The sequence below is a fragment of the Dermatophagoides pteronyssinus genome, unplaced genomic scaffold, assembly GCF_027571235.1.
Source record: "Dermatophagoides pteronyssinus isolate colony J.1.1.1.1 unplaced genomic scaffold, Derpt_VIB-CSIC_2022.12 sq0003, whole genome shotgun sequence".
In the NCBI taxonomy this organism is placed as follows: domain Eukaryota; kingdom Metazoa; phylum Arthropoda; class Arachnida; order Sarcoptiformes; family Pyroglyphidae; genus Dermatophagoides; species Dermatophagoides pteronyssinus.
In genome coordinates, this window is record NW_027461527.1 from 3,381,653 (window position 1) to 3,402,420 (window position 20,768).

Below are 20,768 nucleotides of genomic sequence, written 5' to 3' on the forward strand. Positions count from 1 at the left end.
CAAGATAAATTGATATTTATATTTATTTATAAACAACAATAAATGTTTCACTTTGAATGTTCCAACAGCCATTTTGTTGTTGTTGTTTTGTATAACAATAAACAATTCAACCATGATGTTTAAATGACCAAATTATTCTTATTATTATTATTATTGTTTATTGGATGATCCAGAATCTCGTCGTATCGTATCGTATCGTATCGTATCGTGGATGGCGATAAAAATTTTATTATTATTATTATGAGGAAACAACAACAACAAAAATGTTCAAAGTTTTTTTTCCCAGTTTATCGTCATCATTGTTTCTTTTACGTTTTCTTTGATTATTATTATTATTATGGCCATTCATTCACCTACTAAATTTTTATATGGAAAACTTTTTTTTTGCCTTTCCCATTTTTTTTAAGGGTAATTCATTCATTCTAGACGTGTTAAAACGAAAAACGATAACATCGATGTATATAAAACTCATGTGATTCTCATTTTTTTTCTTAAGAATTTTTCTTTCTTCAATACCCTACACTCGCTATAAACACACCCGAAACGAGACGAAATCCCCCAACCAGCCAGCCAGCCAGCCAGTTACACCAGAATCATCATGATAGGAACCAATCACGACCAACCAACCGACCATTATTTGATTTGATTTTTTTTCGCACCATACGTACGCGAGAACGTCATTTGAGATTTGAACACCGATCAGATCGGATGATGTTTTTTTCTTGATCAGAAAATGTTGAAATCATATCGATTGAATAATTTTTATCAAAAAAATGTAACATTATCATTGAATTTGATAATAATGATGATCATAAAATCATTATTAATTCTGTTATCGATTAATAATTATTCATTAGTTTTATGTTTGAGTAAATCATCATCATACATACCGATTACAACATCACCATCATTATCATCATTAATATCATCATCAACCACACAACAATCATTATCATCATCATCATTATCATATGGATCAATATTTCCAACTGGATCAACATTGGAAAATTCATTAAATAATCAGATTTCTGATTTAAACGCCAACAACAATAATCATAATCATAATCATCATCATCATCATCAACAAAATGAAGAAGATTCAAATCCAAATCATCATGAATCAATAAAAAGACCAAAATATAATTGGTGGTAAGCAAACGTTCGATTCGAATGATTCGAATCGTTCGATTTTTTTTCTGTTTGAATTTTCAATTTTTTTTTATTTGATTTGAAAATAATATCCAAGATTATCGTAGGCCACCATTTAAAAAAACTCAGATAGAATTTTTTATTAGAAATGATAATTTTTTATTATTATTATAACCATAATTTTTTACTCACGACAACAATAACAATCAAAAAAAAATATCGAACCATTTATAACATTGACAGTAATAATGATAATCATCATCGACCATTTGGATCCAAATGGATCCATTACTGTTATTATTGACGTGTGTGCGAACGTGTGTGTTATGATCATCCGGAATTTTTATTTTGCAATTTTGTTTTTAAAAATTTTTTTGGAAAATTTCATTTTTATTTCTTTCTCTCTCTTTATATTTATAGGCGTTTAGGAACAAGAAAAAATTATGCCAAACATTATCTACAAATAAATGCAACAACATTTAAACAACGATGTCCACAATTAGATTTTTTATCACCATTACAACAGGAATTATGTTCATTACATCCAAATGTATTACATACGATTAGTCGTGGTGCACGTTTCGGTATTGAAGAATGTCAATTTCAATTTAAAATGAATCGTTGGAATTGTTCGGCAATGGATTCGGCCGATTCAGTATTTGGTCCGATTATTGATATCAGTAAGTTTCTCTCTTGGGTATTATTATCATTTGAATTTTATTTGAAATTTTGTTTTGCCCTGTTTGTTTTGGCTGTTCGATTGTTTAGATAGCCGAGAAAAAGCATTCATCCATGCAATATCAACGGCTGGCGTTGTTTATAGTGTAACACGTGCCTGTACAAAAGGTGAATTAAGCCAATGTGGATGTGATGATAAAGTTAAAAGTCAAGATGTACAAGGCAAATGGGATTGGGGTGGTTGTTCGGATGATATCTATTATGGTGCAGAATTTAGTCGTCGTTTTATTGATTCAATTGAAGATCCAAATCAATCTGAAGGTGTTATGAATTTACATAATAATGAAGTTGGACGACGGGTATGTTGTTTTTTATATCTTATCTATTCATTCATTGGCCTTGAATTTATTTTTATTTCCTTTTTTTATGTCATAAATCATGAATGAACATAAATTTTATTTCTTTTTCTGTATTCAAACATATATAAAAAAAACAAAGGTTATCAAATCCAAAATGGAATTAGTATGCAAATGTCATGGTATTTCAGGTTCATGTACGGTTAAAGTATGTTGGCGTCGTTTAAAACCATTTCGTGAAGTTGGTGAAGAATTGGCACAAAAATTTGATGGTGCTACACATGTTAAAATTGTTCAAAGTAGAAAAAAACGTAGCCGTTTGAAACCGGCACAAAAAAATGTTCGAAGACCTTCAAAACGTGATCTAGTCTATTTGGAAGATTCACCTGATTTTTGTTTCCATAATGGATCATCGTATGTATCCACTTTTTTTTTGTTCTGATTTTATTAAATTTTAAATTAAAAAAAAATTTCATCAAAATAGACATGGATCATTTGGAACAACTGATCGTATTTGTAATGCAACCAGTCTTGGTTTAGATGGTTGTCGTTATCTTTGTTGTGGTCGTGGTTATCGTACTATCGAAAATGATGTTGATTTAAAATGTAATTGTAAATTTGTTTGGTGTTGTCAGGTTAAATGCGATCTATGTCGTCAACGTATTATTGAACATCGTTGTAATTGAGTATTGTTTTTTTTTTCGTGAATTTTTTTCAATTTTAACCTACCCACACTCATCACGAATATTTTTTATTTCACCATACGGGCGGTGGTCGATTTACAGAAGAGAAAAAAAACCGAAAAAGTTTTATTTCGATCAACAATCGGACAAAACCAACCCAACATTATTCCAAGGTGTGGTTCTCTATTAATCTATTTTTGGTGATGATTCGATTGCCAGCCAAAAAACCAAAAACCAAAAAAAAACATATAGAATCAATTCGATTGATTCGTTGTAAATATTCAACATTCAATATCGATTATTTATGATTAGCTTAAAGTTATTAGAATTTTGAATTCTTCCACATTTTTCTTCTTTGATTGATGGATTAATAACACGCACATTTTTTTATCAATGATTTCCATAAAAATAAAAATGTATACACGCAACGATAACCCTCACAATGATCATCAAATTAATCATCTGCTTTTTTGATTTTGAAAAACATTTTTTTTTTTTTGTTGATAAAATTGATTTTTCAATTTCAACCAAAAAAAATTTCAAAATTCATTACATTTGTGTGTAAATAGTCACCACATAAACATTTTATCTTTGATATGTTTATCTGAATAAAAATTTTTTTCTTTTTTGCTTTCATATCCATCAAATTCAATCAAAATGATTACCTTTTATATATGGTTGTCATCAAAGAATTTTTTGTTTTGTTTTGTTATTGTTGATTATCTGTGAAAAGCATTTCCATGTTTTTGAGCATGATTGACATACAAGTATTATCTCAATGTTTCTTTTTTTTGTTGATAAAAGATTGTTTTGTTGTTGTTACCCAAAAAAACAAAACAAAATAGAATCATAAAAAATAAGGTCATTGGTCATTAATAATGTCATGTTTGATTGGTCATATCTGATTGTCGGTTGAGTCGAATTTGATGATTAGTAGTTCCATTGTTAAAACCAAAAAATTTTTTTTTAATGAAAATAGGAGGAGTTAATTAATGATGATAACCATAATTTTCATTTTTATATCTGATCATATTTCTATTTTTTTTTCTGTTGGGGGGATTATTGTTGTTTTGAGTAATGATGATGATGATTACAGAATATATGTAGTTACAGAATGGATAAACTTGTATCCAACATAACATGACCATCATCACATGTATATATAGACAACGTTTTATGAATACAAATCATTTTTTTTCTTCAATTCTTTCTCTTCTTTGAATATACAATACATCTACCTCTTGAACGATTTATCAACGGATTATCTATAGTTGTAAATGATGAAATGATAGATTAAAGTTACATGAAAAAAAGAAGAGGACGATAAGAATTTTCTGTTCAGTATCAATGACAATATCAATATAGGAAGAAGAATATAGAAATTAATTAAAATTACGTCAGTAATTAACAATGTAATGACCATATATATTACCTGAACCAAAAATGGAATAATTTTTCAGCCTTGGAACAAACCAAAATTTCGTTTGTTGTTGTTGTTGTTTGCTTGTTTGTTGATATTTTTAGTTACCGGATTCTGTTTCTGTTGTCCACATTCGAATCCATAGTAATGTGGATATAGCAGTGAGCATTCGATCGAACGAATGAATTTTGATTCGAAATAGAAATTCATCATTCGCAATGTTATGATAATAGATAAATAATGCCTCGAATTCAACCAAAATTTAATAATTTTATTCAGAAAAAAAATTCATCAACATTATTATCAACAACAACATTATCATCAACAGCATCATCATTGACTGTAAATGATAATCATAATAATCATATAAACAATAATAATAATAATAATTAATCGTAAAGTACAATTTGATTCGGCAACGATTGCCTATCAGGTTAAATATTCAAAACATCCGGGTGATGATTTGGAAAAAAATTCCAAACAAACAAAAAAAGAATCGAAAATGAAAATGTATCCACGTAATCGTATCGATATGATACGTTGGTTTTTAATACAACAGATAACCATTAAACAATGGTTACAATTTATAACATTCATATTGTTAATGATACAATGTTTTTGGCAATGTTTTCGTTTGTATAAAATTTATAAAAAGTAATGTTTAAAAATGTTTGAAATGAATTTTTCTAAAAATGTCAATTTCTCACCCCCACTATTATAAACAGAGAATATAAACAAACATCAATTTCGTATGAACTACCTGAACAAATTGAATTTCCTGCATTGACCATTTGTATACCGATTATAATACCATTTAATAGTAGATGTTTTGATGATACGAATTCAATTATCAGTGGTAATAATGGTACCAATGATGATAAACAAAATCGTATAGAATGTTTACAAACACCATTAACAATGTTATTCAATCAATCAATGTCAACATTTGGTCATCAATGTAAAATAAAAACAAATCGTTCATCACCATCAATGATATATTGTGCCAATATTTCACCAATAATTGAAAATTATTATCAAAATTATCGTTGTTATACATATCTAAGTGAAATTCACATTATTTCGTTCAAATAATGATCAATTAATGATACCAATTTTGGAACATAATGATTTCTATGTACAGATATTAATTCAATCAAATCAATTTGGTCATTATCATCATCATTTTCAATCACAAAATAATGAAAATCCTTCCATAATGTTATATCTACATCAAATAGATGAAATACCTATAGATTCATTGAAAGAATTTTTAACAATATCTATGGGTCGTATTTATAATATAAATTTTAATCTTCGTAAAACAATAGATAAAGAATTTTTTGATTGTCATAATTATAGTGGTCAATATCAACCATCAAACATTTTATTAAATCGATGGTCATCATCTAGATCATCTAAATCATCATCATTAAATATTCGACAAATGATTTCACGTCAAGAATGTTATAATCGTTGTTGTATGAATAAATGGCGTCGTTTATGTGGTCATTGTTTTCCAACATCTGTTTCATTACGTCGTGATTTAATTCACATAAAAGATAAATTCTGTTCGAATACATTAAATGAAGAATATGAACAAAATCATAATAAATGCCATGATAATGAAAATGAAATGATTGAAAAAATAGCCATCGATTGTAATCATCAATGTCCAAAAGATTGTCAAAAAACGGATGTTGAATTGGAAGTAAAAGAAATCGAAAATGAAGATCAAGGTGAAACAATGATTACGATTCGACGTTCTATACGGCCAGATAAATTATTGATTCAAATACCATCGATTTCATCGGTTCAATATATTGGTTATATTGGTGGCCTATTAGCATTTCATTTAGCCATTTGGTGGTTAATTTGTAAATTTTTCGAACTAATCGAATTCATTTGGGAAGTTTATCAATTAAATTGTGTGTAAATTTTTTCTTTTTAATTTAATGAAATAAAATGAAATTTTCAAAAATCCAAACAAAAAAAAATAGGAAATCCAAAATCCAAAAACTCTAATGCGCATTTAAGCGCCATCCATCGGTCAGGAATGAATTTAAATGAGAAAAAAGTTTCCGAGAACATTCTTTTGTTGCATGTGCTTGACCCTCTCGCTCAATCTCTTTCTATCTCGCATGTGTATATCCGGGAAAATTTCTCGCTCTCTTTTTCTTTCACAGAAAATACCCATTTCTCTCATTCATTACTCTCTCTCTCTCCGTATCACATATTTACTCAAATGTCTTTTGTTGATTTTTGTTACTCGCAAAAAAAAACGAAAACAGAAAAATAAATAAATAACGACAATTAATCTGTCAATTACCTGCCATTATAATTTGATATTCTGGATTTCTTTAATGGGAAGTCAACTGACCAAAACTAGTGGATCGTCGTCATCAACATCAACATCACATCATCATCAACAACAATTTCATCATCGACAACCGCAACAACAACAACAACAATCGTTATCAAATTATCAATCATTACGTTCAAGTCCAATTCATACTGCCCAACAACAACAACAACAACAATCATCTAAAACTCAAATCGAACAACAACGATCAATTCCAAAGAATATTGTTATTGTTAATCGTGGACCAAATAAAGATCCAAATAATAGTAAAGATATTTTTACAAAATTACCATCCGAACCATTATTAAAACCATTGATACCAATTGGACAATTATCAACAAATTTTATTGTTACTGCTGTTGGTAATCAACCACGTTTATCAGTATTACCATTTGTTGAAATTGGTAGATTATTTGATCAAAATCTAAAACAAGCAGCTGAAACGGTTGCTAATGAGCAACAAAAAATTATCGAACGTATACGTTTATTTGAACAACAATCAATAAAATTGTCACAAAATTATTCTCAAGATAAACAAAGACGTTTAAATAAAACTGTTGAAAATTTTGGAAAATTTGATGAAATACGATCATTAATTGATCGTTGTGAAAACGATATTGAAAATTTATTGACAACATTTGCTAAATTAAATTCAGCATTACCAGAATCATTGTGTTTGGAAAATTTTCAATCACCTAATTAAACAAAAAACAAAAATGATTGATTATTCATCAACAGTAACAGCTTCTACATCACCATCATCAGCCACATCAATGTCGGCTATAAATTCATCATTATCATCATCATCATCATTAGCCACTAATTCTCAATCATCATCATCATCTTCAACAACAGCAGCATCGTCAATATTTCGTCAATCATCAACAACATTAACAGGAGGACAATCATCATTAATTTCATCCGGATCGATATCATCATCATCCACAGCAACAAATTTATTGATGCATAATGCTTTTGGAAATATTGGAAGTGGTCATATTGGTGGTGGTATTGGTGGTTCAATTGGTGGACCACCACCACCAACACTTGATTTAAATGAATTTCCATCATTGACCGGTCAGACTGTATCGATCAATACGGTAAGTCGACAAACAAATTCAAATGTAAATGTTTTTTTCATTTTTCTTTTTAAATAACTTGAACATTAATCATATTGTCACAATGATGATGACAATGATTATTTTATTATTTTATGCATATCACTCAAAAATTTTAATCTGATTTTGTTTTTGTTTTTTTAAATTTTCTTGTCAGTTTTCTCAACAAACATCAACGATTGGTCGTCCTGCTTATGTTGGAATAATGAAAGATAATGTTACAAATCAATCCGGATCGAATGAATTTAATATTCAAAGTGAAGATTTTCCAGCATTACCTGGTGCTTCACCTGGTGGAACATCAGCTGCAACATCAGCAGCTGTTGCAGCTGCATTTAGCCAATTTCAGCAACAACAACAACAACAACAGCAACAGAATTTAGATGGTAGTAATTCTGGTGGTCAACAACAACAACAACAAGATCATCAACTTTTGCATCATCATCATCATCAAGAAAATAATCGTTCGATGACAACACCACCATCGATGGGAGTAGGTATTGGTCAAACACAACAATCATCAGCCAATATAGCTTCAATGTCAGCATCATCATTATTTTCATCATTAACATCTCAACATCAATCAACGAATTCTGCAAATAATAATGGAGCCAAAACATCATCATCATCAAACAATCAAATACCGGCAATAAATGTTTCCAAAGATGGAATGGTTACAAATATATCGCCCGGAATGTTAACCGATCAATATGGTATTGCAGGCCTAATGGCAATGTTACATCAAACAAAATCGAATCCAAATCTATTTGCATTGACAATCGGTTATGATATTAATTCTCTTAATATGAATCTCGAAAATAAAGAGTAAGTAAATAACGATTAATTTCTTTCAATTTTTTTTTAATTTTTCATCTATTTTCAACAATATTAGACGAATATATCATACATTTTCTGGTCCTTGGAATGAAAAACCATTGAAACCACATGAAATTGGTAAATTATTATCATTAAATAAATGTTGCTTATATTAATGAATAATAATTTATATCGATAGATTATCCTGTACCACCGGAATATCTTATATTCAATTCGATACGTGATAAATTAGCTCAGATAAAATTAACCAGTTATTGTGAAGATTTATTATTTTTTCTATTCTATTGTTTGGCTGGTGAAAATATGCAGGCAGAAGTTGGTGCCGAATTGTAAGTTGAAATTGGAAAAAAATATTTAAATTTGAAATTTTTTTTTTGTCTTCAAAATTGAAAGATATTCACGTGAATGGAGGTTTCATAAAGATGAAGGAATTTGGATAACCAGAAAACAAGGTAATCCACCATTAGAACAAAGTTCAAATTATGAACGTGGTTCATATATCTATTTCGATACAAATACATGGTCCAAAAATCAAAAAGAAATGTTAATTGAATATGATCGTCTTGATGGTCCTTCACATCAATGATTTTGTTGTTAAATAATTTTGGCTATAAGAAAAAAAATCTGTCTGATATATAATGTATAATGATGATAATTAAGCAAAAAATTCATTCTTTTTTTTCACAAAATGTTTCAAATGTTTTTTTTTCATTCAACAAAAGAATAAAATTGATTATTAAATATTTTTTTATTGATTGATTTTTTTTTCGAAAATTTAAAATCAAAATATCAACCATAATCATTTTAAAATTGATTCAATAATTTTATACCATTTAGCATCCATTAATGAATGCAATGCACGAGATTGATCGGCTAAACTCCATATAATAATATCGATTAATTGTGGTTGTTTTTGTTCGAAAAGAAATTGTCGTTGACCAAGATTGACAAAAAATCGACCCAATTTTTCAATACAAAATTGATCGGATTGTAAATTAGCATCGGATGATAATAAAAGTTTCCATAATTGTTCATCAGAAGAATTGTTAGCCGAAATCAACGAATATAAATGATGTAGAATATTTAATTCACCTTTAATGATAGGTTGATTAGATTTAAATATAGCTATCATTTGATTATCATCAGGTTGTTGTGGGGTGGATAATTTTTTTGCTATAAATGTTATGATAATCTTACGATTCATACGTTCACTATAATCTTGAACAGTGTTGAAATGAAAATTGATTTGTTTAAGCTTAGCATCAAAATTTTGTTGTTTCATATGAAATTGTTTGATCATTGAATCATCAAGTAATGATGAATGAACATGATAATTGATTAGAAATAATTCGGGTGAATCTTTAATTAAAAAATTCAATACTTTAAACAGTGTTGTTGGTGGATGATCCAAATCAAAATGAATGACAATATCTTCAAAATTTTCGGTAAATTTTTTAATAAATTTTGATTCAAATTTTTCCTGTTTCATTTGAATATCATTCACATCGATCAATTCTCGTTCCAGATCATTTATTCGACATAATAATAACATTTGTCGTGAAAGTAAATCTTCCAATGCCATACATGCATCAGGATCTTTTTCCAAATCTAAATTGTTTGGTATCGATAACCGTTCGGTTGATGAATGATCAATAATCTCCATCAATGATGATGATGATTGTTGTTGATCATTGGCAAAGTTATTCATTATATCCGAATAATATGGTTTCATTGGATACATTGATGTTTGTAAAACATTCGAATCGAATGGACTTATTGAATTATAAACGGGCTTTAAAGCATACATGACCGATTGATAATATTTGATTTGATAATTGAATGATATCAAATAATCAATTTTTTTTCTTCTTCTTCTTCGTCTTCGGCAAGATAAAAGCTTATTTATATATAATCGTTATGGAGTTTCAAGTAACACGTGTAAGTTTGTGTGAATAGAAATATTAATCATTGAAAATGATATATGAATGTCGATCAATGTTTTCAGTATTAGCTCACTCATTCATCATCAGATGGCGACTTTTATGATTCGAAACAAACATGAATAAACATTCATAAAGAATGTTTTTTTTCTTCTTCTTCTAAAATTAATCAAATGAATTGATTAATTTGTACCGATGTTTGTTTGTTTGTTTGTAATTTGATGCTTTTGAAATGATGAGTAGAATTTTTTGTTTGTTTTTCTTTGACATTTGATTCTTGATTAATATTCAATAATGTTCAATGACAATCATCTGAAATGGAATGATGAAAATGATGATGATGATGATGATGATAATCAAACTGATCAACAATCTGATCGAGAGAAGAAAAAATTTGAAAATTTAAAGAAATTTTTTGTCGAACAATTTTTGCCAAATGAATGGCCAAAAAAATATAGATCATATGATTTACGTTTAACATTGTTTGCATCAGCATTGTATAGTTTAAAAACAACAACAGTACTGAAACCATATCCCGATGATTATTATGATCATGATCATCAAGAAATTCGTCGTCATCAATTGGTAAGTGAAATTGAATGAATTTGTTACAATTACAATTAATTTTGATTTGAATAGATAAAAGTTTTTGAAACAATATCTGGTCCAATAAATCGTGTAATATCACTTTCAGATCATCAATGTCATAATCGTCATACAGTTCAATTGATTCATTGGATTCTATCGCAAGGATCATTCGATTTAAAACATGTTAAAATTGAAGAAATTGATCAAAAGGTTTTTGATTTGTTGATTTGGATTTACATTTTCAATTTTTTAATTTGTTTTTATTACAATAGGCACGTGATATTCTTGGAGATAATCTTGAAGAACAACGAAATCGATTACGACCAAATCATTTGTTTGCTGTAACATATCCCGATGATCGTTATCGTAGTCGTAAATTTAATGATTTAGCCGCACAATATGGATCATTTTATGCATTTCATGGTTCACCAATGGAAAATTTTCATTCAATTCTTCACAATGGTTTAATTTATAGCCTAAATAAACGTAATATGTTGGGTATTGGAACTTATTTCAGTTCAAAACTTGAAGTAGCCATTCTATTCAGTCCATTTGGATTGAATAATTTTAAAGGATCACGTTTGGGTAAAAAACTTAGCTGTGTTGCTATGTGTGAAATTGTTGATCATCCAGATATTGAGGCAAAAAGTAAGACCTAATTTTATTGATTTAAATCAAAAAAAAAGGTAATATTTAATTTTTTGGTTTGTTTTACAAAGAAAAAAGATACTTACTATGTTGTTACCAATGATGAATTAATTCGTGTTGCCTATCTATTATTATATTCATCCGATTCATCGATCAATAATCTTCATCATTTAAATGTTTCATCCATACCATTTGGGTAAATCTGTTTTTTTGAAAATTGATTAAAAAAAAACAATCATTAATTTCCTAATAAATTTCTCATTTTTCCTTCAATCTAAACACAGAAATCCGGAATCGATCGAAACATCAACCAAATCTAATGTAGCTTTTTTATTGATAATGTTTTTGTTTGCTTTTATTGGATTTTTTATCACTAAATCTCCAGATTCTTGATCATCAATGTTCCTGCATACATAAAAGTGTCAAAAAAAAAAGATTTTATTTGAATGATTTATTTTTTTTCCCTTCCCCATCTTTATTGAATTTTCAAAACAACAATTTTATTCTTTTTTTTTATTACCTGTGATTTATATTTATATTGAATGTCATTTCAGACAATTTCCTGACAATAATAAATTTGTGAAATATAAAAATTTTACTTGAAAAATTTTTCGAAATGGATCAACAAAAATTTTTTTCGAAATATAAAACTCAAGTTAGCATAATGAAATAATCGATTGTATCGATTAAGTTCTTCATTAAATTTTTCCGCTGCATTTCCAAATGAAAACTAACGTGCACACATTGGGTTAATATAATTTGTTTCTGTTGTTTTGTTTATTTCTTTATTAAGAAAAAAAACGAAATTCCAACTTGAAAAAAAAATAATTTTCATTTAATTGACAAATTGATTTTTTGTTGTTGTTGTTGTTTTTGGCTGTATTTTGAACAAAATGGATGATTTCGACACGTTAATGAAATATCGAAAAGCATATAAAGATTTATTGTTGGGTATAAAAAGAATGAGTCTTGATGATAATGATGAATTATTGAAAGATATGAATGGTGATGATCTTTTACAACGTTGGATTTGGATAAAACGTGCACGAAAATTGTATAATCAAATTTTATCCAAATTATGTGATGATCAAATTGATGATAAAATTCTTGAACATTATATTCAAACAAGATTAACATTGGAAAAAATGGCCATTCGTACTTATTGTTTTCTTGAACAACAACCAATAATCATATCGGATCATTGTTTCGAAATGTTCAATGATAGTATTGAATGTGATGAAAATATTTTCGATGATTATGAAAATAATTCAAATAATACACGCAAAAATAATTATCAACATAATAATTATTCATCGAATTCAAATCATCGAAATTCTATTGATGATAACAATGAAGATGATGATGAGGACGATGGTAATCGTCGTCGCGATCGTGGTCGTAGTCATGATGATGGTAGTCGTAGTCGTAGTCGTCCTCTTAGCCATTCGAAATCATTAAATGTTTATGATGAAATTACTATTGATCGTAGATCAGAATCAAATATCAATTCCGAAACATCAATGAATGGTGATTCCGGTCATTATTATCATCCAAATAGTAATAATATTCATCTTCATCAACCTCATCAACCTCTTCAACAACGACAACAGCTGCAACAACAACAACAACAACAACCGATGGTTACAAATACAAATAATCATCCAATTTATCCACCATTCATTTTGCAACCACAAGTAAGTCAACTTAATTTTGTTTTGTTTTTTTTTGAAATCAATTAATTTTTGTTATTAATTAAGATATCGATGCAAATTACCAATCAAAATGTCAATTCATATTTTCAATCACCAATTATTCGGACAAAATATCAACAACAACAACAACAACAACAACAGATGCAACGGCCACCATATAATTTTGATATGTCAAGACATTTGATGGCTATCGAATGTATAATGATTGAAGTGAAAAATATGGCAAATATTCATAATAAATCAATTGAATTTCGTGCTTTAGGTATTGATTTTTATTATTTTGAAAAAATTATCGAAAAAATGTTTAAAATAATTGGCCGTGATTATTGGCCCGATGAAAGTATTCAAAATTTGGCTAAATTTTTAGAAAGTTTAGATGAATTACCTGTTAATCCACAATACTGTTCACAGAATATTCGTATAATATTCTCCAGATTTAGATTGATCAAATTTGGAAGTATTGTAACATATTTTTTTGTAAAAGATTTGGAAAATTTAATGTTTGATCATCAAACATCATCGAATCAACAGACAAATTTTGCCATGGATGATAATCAATGGAAAATTTATACAATTACATTGATTAAATTAATTGCTCATCTTTATCGAATGAATATGATCGACAATCAAGTAATCATTTATTTGATGAACAAAATGACATTCATATTGAATAATAATGATAATTATGATAATATTGTTTTGCCATCTGAATTTAAAATGGATTGTTTTTATTTAATGATGGATACAATGGGTTTGAATTCAATCAAACGTTTATTCGATGAACATAATCGTAATTTCAATAATAATGATCCAAATTTAATGACATTAAATTTGAATGAAATTTTTAAACGTTTATATGATATTTGTATGACTGCTGATGAATCTAAATGTTATTCAAAACATACAATAATACGATTACGTACTATTATTGATTATCATCAACGTGATTGGCAATAAAAGCTGTGTGCATTATAAATATATTTTTCTCTGAATACAAATGAAAACAATTTTATGCATTAAAATAAAATAAAACTTTTTTTTAAAAAAAACATTTATAAAAATCTTTTTTTTTTTATTTACATCAAAAATTTAATGAAAAAACATTTGATAATTTTGATAGATTTTGTGATTTATTATCACCTGTAAAAAATAAAATCAAACCAGTAATAATAATGGATATTGTAATTATAATCAAACATAACCATATAACAATATAGATAAAATAATAACGTTGATCGATTATATTCGATTCAATATCTTTACCATCATTTACGATCGATGATGATGGTAACGGCAACGGTGGTGAACCAGATTTATTAACTGGATTTTTTTCCAAATCATTAATTTTGAATTTCATAATTTTCAAAACATTTTATGTTTGGCCTGTTGAAGGAAAAAAAATCAAAATTAATTAATTGAACGAGTTGCACGTTTATTTATAATTTAAAAAAAAATCTGGAAACTACGTCTGATGATATCAATGGTATACAGGTATCTTTTTGTTTACAAACATTAAAAAAAAGAAAAATGTACAAAAACCAAAAAAAAAAAAACATTATCAATTAATGATGCTCATGACTTTGATATGGGGATTAGTCACATAAGTATTACGGATGCCACCAATGATGATTGCAACAAATACATAAATTTTTTGGCAATAAAATATTGATGATGGTGGTCGTCGTGGGAGAGAGAGAGAGAGGAGGGTGGAGGTTTAATGGGAGGAAATTCGAGAATTCGCTCGATTTTTTTGTTTGGAATTCGAAAGAAAATCGTTCGATTTTTTCGAATATAAAAATAAGGCAAATTACCAAAGGAAAATTTGGTTAGGAATCGACAAAAAAAAAGAAAGAAAAAGAATTTTTAAATATGCAAACTTTTTGTTTATCATTTTATATTTTTCTCATCAAAATTGCTTTCATTCAAACAGCAACGGTATGAATTAGTAATTTAAAAAAATCGATTTTGTATCTAAACATTTTTTTTTATAACCAAAACTCAAAAAACATAGAAAAATTGTTTTGAATTACGACAGGAAATTATTGATCATATTATTGCTGTTGGACCATATTATCATGATAATTATTTATTATTTATAACCGATAAATGGTTAGCATATAATACAACAATAAATTCATTAATTAATGATGTTGAAGTTGATTTATTATCAAATAACGGTGAAATACATAATCTTTGGCCAGTAATGAATCAATTTATTCATTTTAATAGAATGGAACGTTTACCAGTATCAATTTATTTAGCTGGTGATACATGTTATAATTCAAATAATCAATCAGAATTAATTGTAACATTTAAATCAAAAAAAGATAAATTATATCATACATATCATTTTGATTTTGAAATTGATCGATTAATATTGAATGATAATCTTACTGAAAAAGATAAAACATATCAAAAAATTATTGTTGATGATTGTCAAAATCGTACATTAATTATAGAAAATTATGAATTTTATTTATTAGATAATAATCTAAATGAAAATTATCGTTTTAATATTTGTGTACAACAATCTAATATTGATCAACATCGTATGGAAATTGGTACAACAATTCATGAATGTAATGATAATTATCAATCTAGATTAATATTTTCAAATGTACGTACTGGATTTTTAGTTTCAAAAACTGGTCAATTATATTTAATATCAAAAGATTATCTATTAATATTTTCACATAATGCTATTATTGATCATGAAAAATATTTTGTTTTAACAACAAAATCATTTTATCAATGGTTAGATTGTGGTGATTTTGCTTACCTTAAACAATCTGGACAATCAATGAATGAAGGTATGTTTGAAAATAATTTTTGGTTTGCTGATTGATTGATTGATTCAATTTGATTTTTTCTTCTTCTCTTTTTCATTCATTAAAGCTGATCAATTTGTATCGATAATATCGGGATTTTTTTTCCTATTTTTTATTATATATTCATTACTTGTATTTCATTTTATGTTTCGAACAAATAAATCATCTGCAAATGGTAAAAATCTTCATAATTCATGAGATTTGGATGATTTTTTTGAAAAAAAAAATGAAAATAAAATGATGGAATTTTGAATCTTTTTTTTAAAGCCAGCCCACTTTTTTAAAGCCTATTTTAACCTAATCGAACGATTGACAATGATCATATGTTTTGAAAACAAACACATTTGCTTTATTTAGCAATTTTTTTATTTGTTTGTTTTTGTTTTGATTTTGTTTTGGTTTTTATTGTTTTGTTTTCGTTATCATTATCATTATCCGAAAACATGATAATAAAGATTATCATTAAATGCGTACCAAGTTGAGTATTTAAAAAAAATTGTTGATAATGTTTGTCATTTATTTCTAAAAAAAAACATTAACTACAAATTTACATCGAATATATCATCATCATCCATGGCTATGATTCGAATTTGTTTTTGTCTAATAACGATAATGATATTATCATTACAGATTGTTGATGGCAATTCAACGATCAAATCAAATGATTCAAATGTTTTATATTGTTGGATTTGTGATTCATCAATCGATTACGAATGTTTAAATAAAATTCCACATGGTTTACCAACAAATTCAATATCATCAAATATACGAAAATATTTTCAACCATGTAATTGGTCAGTGAATATTGTTAATTATCAATGTTTAACAATTTATCCATCATTAAAAGATCATAAAAAACAAATCATACGAAAATGTGGTTATGATGATTATCATTTTTCTTGTTATCAAAATCAATCGGAATTAATTTGTCCATGTGATTATAATGGATGTAATGGATCGACAACAATAAAATCATTTAGTTTTTTGTATTTATATTATTTTCAAATTGTATTTATATTTTACATTATTTATAATATCTTTTTCTTTTTGTAAAAATTTAAAATTCACAACAACAACAACAACAACAAAATCCTAAAAATAAAATTTAATGAATTTGCATGCAATGAAAGTGCACTTGTATTTGAATCGATTTGAGTAAACAAAAAAATCCAATGAAATCACCTATTGACATTTAGTTTGGTTTAGTTTTTCATTTAAATTCATTTTACAAATGGATTTTGTTGGGTTTTACAAACACACGCACGACCTTTCAGTTTTGATGATAATTTTGCAAAAAAAAAAATTCTTCGTCGATCAATATTTTTCAATGATAATCAAGGATGAAGACGACGACAATGTTGATTTTTCCGGAAATTATTTATTCAATTTTGAATTTTCTTTTTTCGTTCCCGGTTTTTGTGAATTTCGTCATCACCAAACGACCAATCGATTGAAATAACAAAGAGGGAAAGATAAACACACACACACCGATGCGGAATTTAATCACTGAAAAAAAACTATTTTGCCACTTGTATGCGCTTGAGAATGCTTGTCTCAAATGCTTTTTTATATATTTAGATATTCGTTGAAGCAGGGAAAAAAATTAATTCAACGATCCGAATGGAAATTCGGTTTTGTAGTAATAAGAACCGAATGAATTAAATTGAATTCTATCGTGATCAACGTTTGGGAAGAAGAAAAAAGAAATTCATTTGAATAAAATTCTTTCGTCGAAAAAAATAAAAAGACAATATTTGACTTTATATTGTCTGGTACCATCCTTCCCAAACAATATAAAGTCATCCTTTCTTTAGAATTTCATTTTCTTGATTGTTGATTGATTGAAAATTCTTTCGTCGTTTATCAATTCTTGAATAAATTTACAAAAAAAAAGAAAGAAAACAAAATGAATGAATGAATGGACTCCGACCAAATTTTTTTTTCAAATCTATAAAACAAAAAGAATTAGTTTTTGAAGAAAAATTTCCATTTGAAATTTTATTCATTTTGTTTGAAGTTGATTCGAAAACCAAAGAATAAACCCGTTCCTAAAACCCAAACCAAATGGAAAACAAAAATAAATCTTTGCTTATAATGACAATAATAATGATTGGAAAATTATTAAATAAAAGTCGAAATCGTTTATGGAAATGTAATGAACATTATTTAAATCAATTATATTCAATACTTGGTCAAATTTATTTAAGTTCATATTCAACAAAAAAATATGAATCAATTTATCATTATTATTCAAAATTAATGTTACTTGATCCAAAATGTTCATCATCATGGTTATCATTACCAAGACGAATGAAATTATCAATAATAATATCATGGATAATTGTTATATTTTATATATCATTAACATTTGGTTTTAATATTGATAATCATTTGTTTCGTTATTTAATGGGTGATTTAACAATGATTGTTATTGAAAGTAATCATTCAGTAGAGAAAAGTTTTCTTACATTATCAAGTTTTACATCATTATTATTTTTAATAATTATACATCAATCATTTCAAACACAACAATATAAAGCATTTCGTACATTTTTATTATATATTGGTGGTGATCAAAATATTTTTGATGAAATGAAATCATATTATTCACGTTCAACAGTAATTCTTTTGAAATATATGGAAAAAAATATTTCAAATACAAAATTAAAATTTCGACAAATGTTTAATCGTGTTTATTGTTTTGCACAAATATTTCATCGTATGTATTTCTTTTTTAATGATTATTTTGTTTGTTGAATTCTTTAAAAAGTTTTTTCTTCCAAAAAATCTATAGTCATATTGAATCTATTTTTACATCAATACAATACTGATCATATATCGGAAGAAAAATCATTTTGGCAAATTATTATACGTATTATAATGATGCAAATTAATATTGCTGTATTTATATTTCTGCTATCATCATTATATTCACCATTAATGATTGCCTTTGAATTGATTATAATTGGTTTTCGTGTTGTAAGATATTGTCGACGTATAATACAAAATGAATTAAAACGTTATCATTTAATTATAATGGATAATAATGATAATTATAATAATGATAATAATTATAATAATAATTATGATTGGATTATAACTAATAATGATCAAATGAAATGGAAACAATCATCAATAACAGTTATACAATGGGAATTGAAAAAAATTTTACAAATATTCATCAGATTAATTATATTTGCTGAAGAAGTACAAAAATATTTATCAAAATTATTATTATTAGCATTAATTGTAACAATTGTTGCAAGTCAAATAACATTAAATTGTTTAGAACATTTATTAACATCAAGACAACATATGACAATACAAATATTTCTTTTTTATTTTCTAATGCTTGATTATATTATAATAATATTTGTAACATATTTTGTATCGAAATTAAATGTAGAATTAAATTCGATACATATTGAATTGAATAAGATAATTATACAGATGAATGAATCGATAACATTTCGTTTTAAATTTCAATTAGCATGTTATTATGAACGATCATTAGGTGGAAAACCATTTGGTATATCAATTGGTTCAATAACCGTATTGAAACGATCAGTATTTATGAAGGTAAATGATGATGTTTAAAATCAATAAAAATTCTAATTCTATTGTAATTTTTTTTTACTCTTTTTTAAATTCCATAGATTATTATTCTTTATATTCGTTTTACAATTTTATCATATAAATTTAGATAAATGTCAAACATACAAACACTGAATATTTTCTTCCACATTGTTTTTGTTTTGCCCAATAATGATACCAAAAAAAAAAAAAAATTATTACTTTTTTTTTTTATTGAAAAAACAACTGAATCTATGATGATCAATGAATGTGGATCGATCATTTCATTTTTATCAGTCGAAACAACCCGAAAAAAAGAAAAAATCATTATGAATAATTGATTGTTTACCATTTTTTTAAACTTTGTTCTAATGATGATCTTGATATTCGTTTCGAATATTTTGATTTATTATCCCCCAAAAAATAAAGGAAAGTTTTCGTGAAACTATTAAATATGTACATTTTTTTCGCATATTATTGAACCAGAAAAACAAATGACGAAATACAATTGACATCTATATTTTGCACTTTGGATTTTATTTTTGGTAACATAGCAATTTCAAGCGAGGAAATATAAAAAACGAAAACAAAATTTACATTAAGAAATGGAAATGACAATCGATTCTTATACATGCATTTCAAATGAATCGTTTTTTTTAATATTCAAAAGGAATTTAGCATGATAAAATTTTTTCACAATTCGTCCAAAAAAAATTTTTTTTTTCGATCCAAAGAAATTTCTTTTTTGTTGAACAGTTTGAATCTATGTCAACATTGACATTATAATCATCGACAGTATTCAACTGAAAAAGAAGTTTAAGAATTGAATAAAATTATAAAAAAAAATGGAAAATCGACAAAAATTATTTGAAAATTTTT

General features: G+C 26.6%; 9 protein-coding genes and 1 long non-coding RNA gene across 11 annotated transcripts; 8 read left to right on the forward strand and 2 right to left on the reverse strand.

Annotated features, from left to right (window-relative positions):
* Positions 1 to 733: 733 nt before the first annotated feature.
* LOC113799749 (protein Wnt-4-like) lies at positions 734 to 3,502 on the forward strand. The gene is made up of 5 exons (XM_075825270.1): positions 734 to 1,149; positions 1,570 to 1,829; positions 1,918 to 2,186; positions 2,326 to 2,597; positions 2,668 to 3,502. The coding sequence occupies exons 1-5, from the start codon at positions 734 to 736 to the stop codon at positions 2,867 to 2,869; spliced, it is 1,419 nt and encodes a 472-aa protein (XP_075681385.1). The 3' UTR covers positions 2,870 to 3,502.
* A 690-nt stretch (positions 3,503 to 4,192) lies between these two features.
* LOC113799715 (uncharacterized) lies at positions 4,193 to 6,279 on the forward strand. Its single transcript, XM_075825271.1, is given in 3 exon segments — positions 4,193 to 4,940; positions 5,012 to 5,357; positions 5,359 to 6,279. Coding segments are annotated over 3 exon segments (1,359 nt in total). The 5' UTR covers positions 4,193 to 4,788; the 3' UTR covers positions 6,220 to 6,279.
* Positions 6,280 to 6,489: 210 nt separating this feature from the next.
* LOC113799703 (BLOC-1-related complex subunit 5-like) lies at positions 6,490 to 7,348 on the forward strand. Its single transcript, XM_027350392.2, has one exon. The coding sequence runs from the start codon at positions 6,647 to 6,649 to the stop codon at positions 7,346 to 7,348; it is 702 nt and encodes a 233-aa protein (XP_027206193.1). The 5' UTR covers positions 6,490 to 6,646.
* LOC113799702 (uncharacterized) lies at positions 7,233 to 9,343 on the forward strand. 2 transcript variants are annotated; one of them, XM_027350390.2, is made up of 5 exons: positions 7,233 to 7,769; positions 7,921 to 8,588; positions 8,656 to 8,717; positions 8,779 to 8,929; positions 8,994 to 9,343. In XM_027350390.2, exons 1-5 carry the CDS (start codon positions 7,362 to 7,364, stop codon positions 9,184 to 9,186), a joined length of 1,482 nt encoding a protein of 493 aa, XP_027206191.2. In that variant the 5' UTR covers positions 7,233 to 7,361; the 3' UTR covers positions 9,187 to 9,343. The 2 variants fall into 2 exon arrangements, with proteins under 2 accessions (XP_027206191.2, XP_027206192.2); XM_027350391.2 differs by having other exon boundaries at positions 7,233 to 7,745.
* On the reverse strand, positions 9,330 to 10,698 carry LOC113799707 (uncharacterized). The gene has a single exon (XM_027350395.2). The coding sequence runs from the start codon at positions 10,405 to 10,407 to the stop codon at positions 9,400 to 9,402; it is 1,008 nt and encodes a 335-aa protein (XP_027206196.1). The 5' UTR covers positions 10,408 to 10,698; the 3' UTR covers positions 9,330 to 9,399.
* A 136-nt stretch (positions 10,699 to 10,834) lies between these two features.
* Parp16 (Poly(ADP-ribose) polymerase 16) lies at positions 10,835 to 12,393 on the forward strand. The gene is made up of 5 exons (XM_075825274.1): positions 10,835 to 11,125; positions 11,180 to 11,338; positions 11,401 to 11,774; positions 11,844 to 11,972; positions 12,061 to 12,393. Exons 1-5 carry the CDS (start codon positions 10,835 to 10,837, stop codon positions 12,167 to 12,169), a joined length of 1,062 nt encoding a protein of 353 aa, XP_075681389.1. The 3' UTR covers positions 12,170 to 12,393.
* Positions 12,394 to 12,501: 108 nt separating this feature from the next.
* LOC113799697 (uncharacterized) lies at positions 12,502 to 14,537 on the forward strand. Its single transcript, XM_027350383.2, has 2 exons — positions 12,502 to 13,470; positions 13,534 to 14,537. The coding sequence occupies exons 1-2, from the start codon at positions 12,670 to 12,672 to the stop codon at positions 14,443 to 14,445; spliced, it is 1,713 nt and encodes a 570-aa protein (XP_027206184.2). The 5' UTR covers positions 12,502 to 12,669; the 3' UTR covers positions 14,446 to 14,537.
* On the reverse strand, positions 14,534 to 16,514 carry LOC142646414 (uncharacterized). The gene is made up of 2 exons (XR_012847356.1): positions 16,268 to 16,514; positions 14,534 to 14,871 (listed from the first exon to the last, which is right to left on the reverse strand). It is a non-coding gene; the product is annotated as an uncharacterized LOC142646414 (long non-coding RNA).
* On the forward strand, positions 14,864 to 16,586 carry LOC113799716 (uncharacterized). Its single transcript, XM_075825275.1, has 3 exons — positions 14,864 to 15,423; positions 15,500 to 16,298; positions 16,384 to 16,586. Exons 1-3 carry the CDS (start codon positions 15,358 to 15,360, stop codon positions 16,512 to 16,514), a joined length of 996 nt encoding a protein of 331 aa, XP_075681390.1. The 5' UTR covers positions 14,864 to 15,357; the 3' UTR covers positions 16,515 to 16,586.
* Positions 16,587 to 18,314: 1,728 nt separating this feature from the next.
* Positions 18,315 to 20,300, forward strand: LOC113799718 (uncharacterized). Its single transcript, XM_075824970.1, has 3 exons — positions 18,315 to 19,035; positions 19,111 to 19,895; positions 19,973 to 20,300. Exons 1-3 carry the CDS (start codon positions 18,381 to 18,383, stop codon positions 20,021 to 20,023), a joined length of 1,491 nt encoding a protein of 496 aa, XP_075681085.1. The 5' UTR covers positions 18,315 to 18,380; the 3' UTR covers positions 20,024 to 20,300.
* The last annotated feature ends 468 nt before the right edge of the window (positions 20,301 to 20,768 follow it).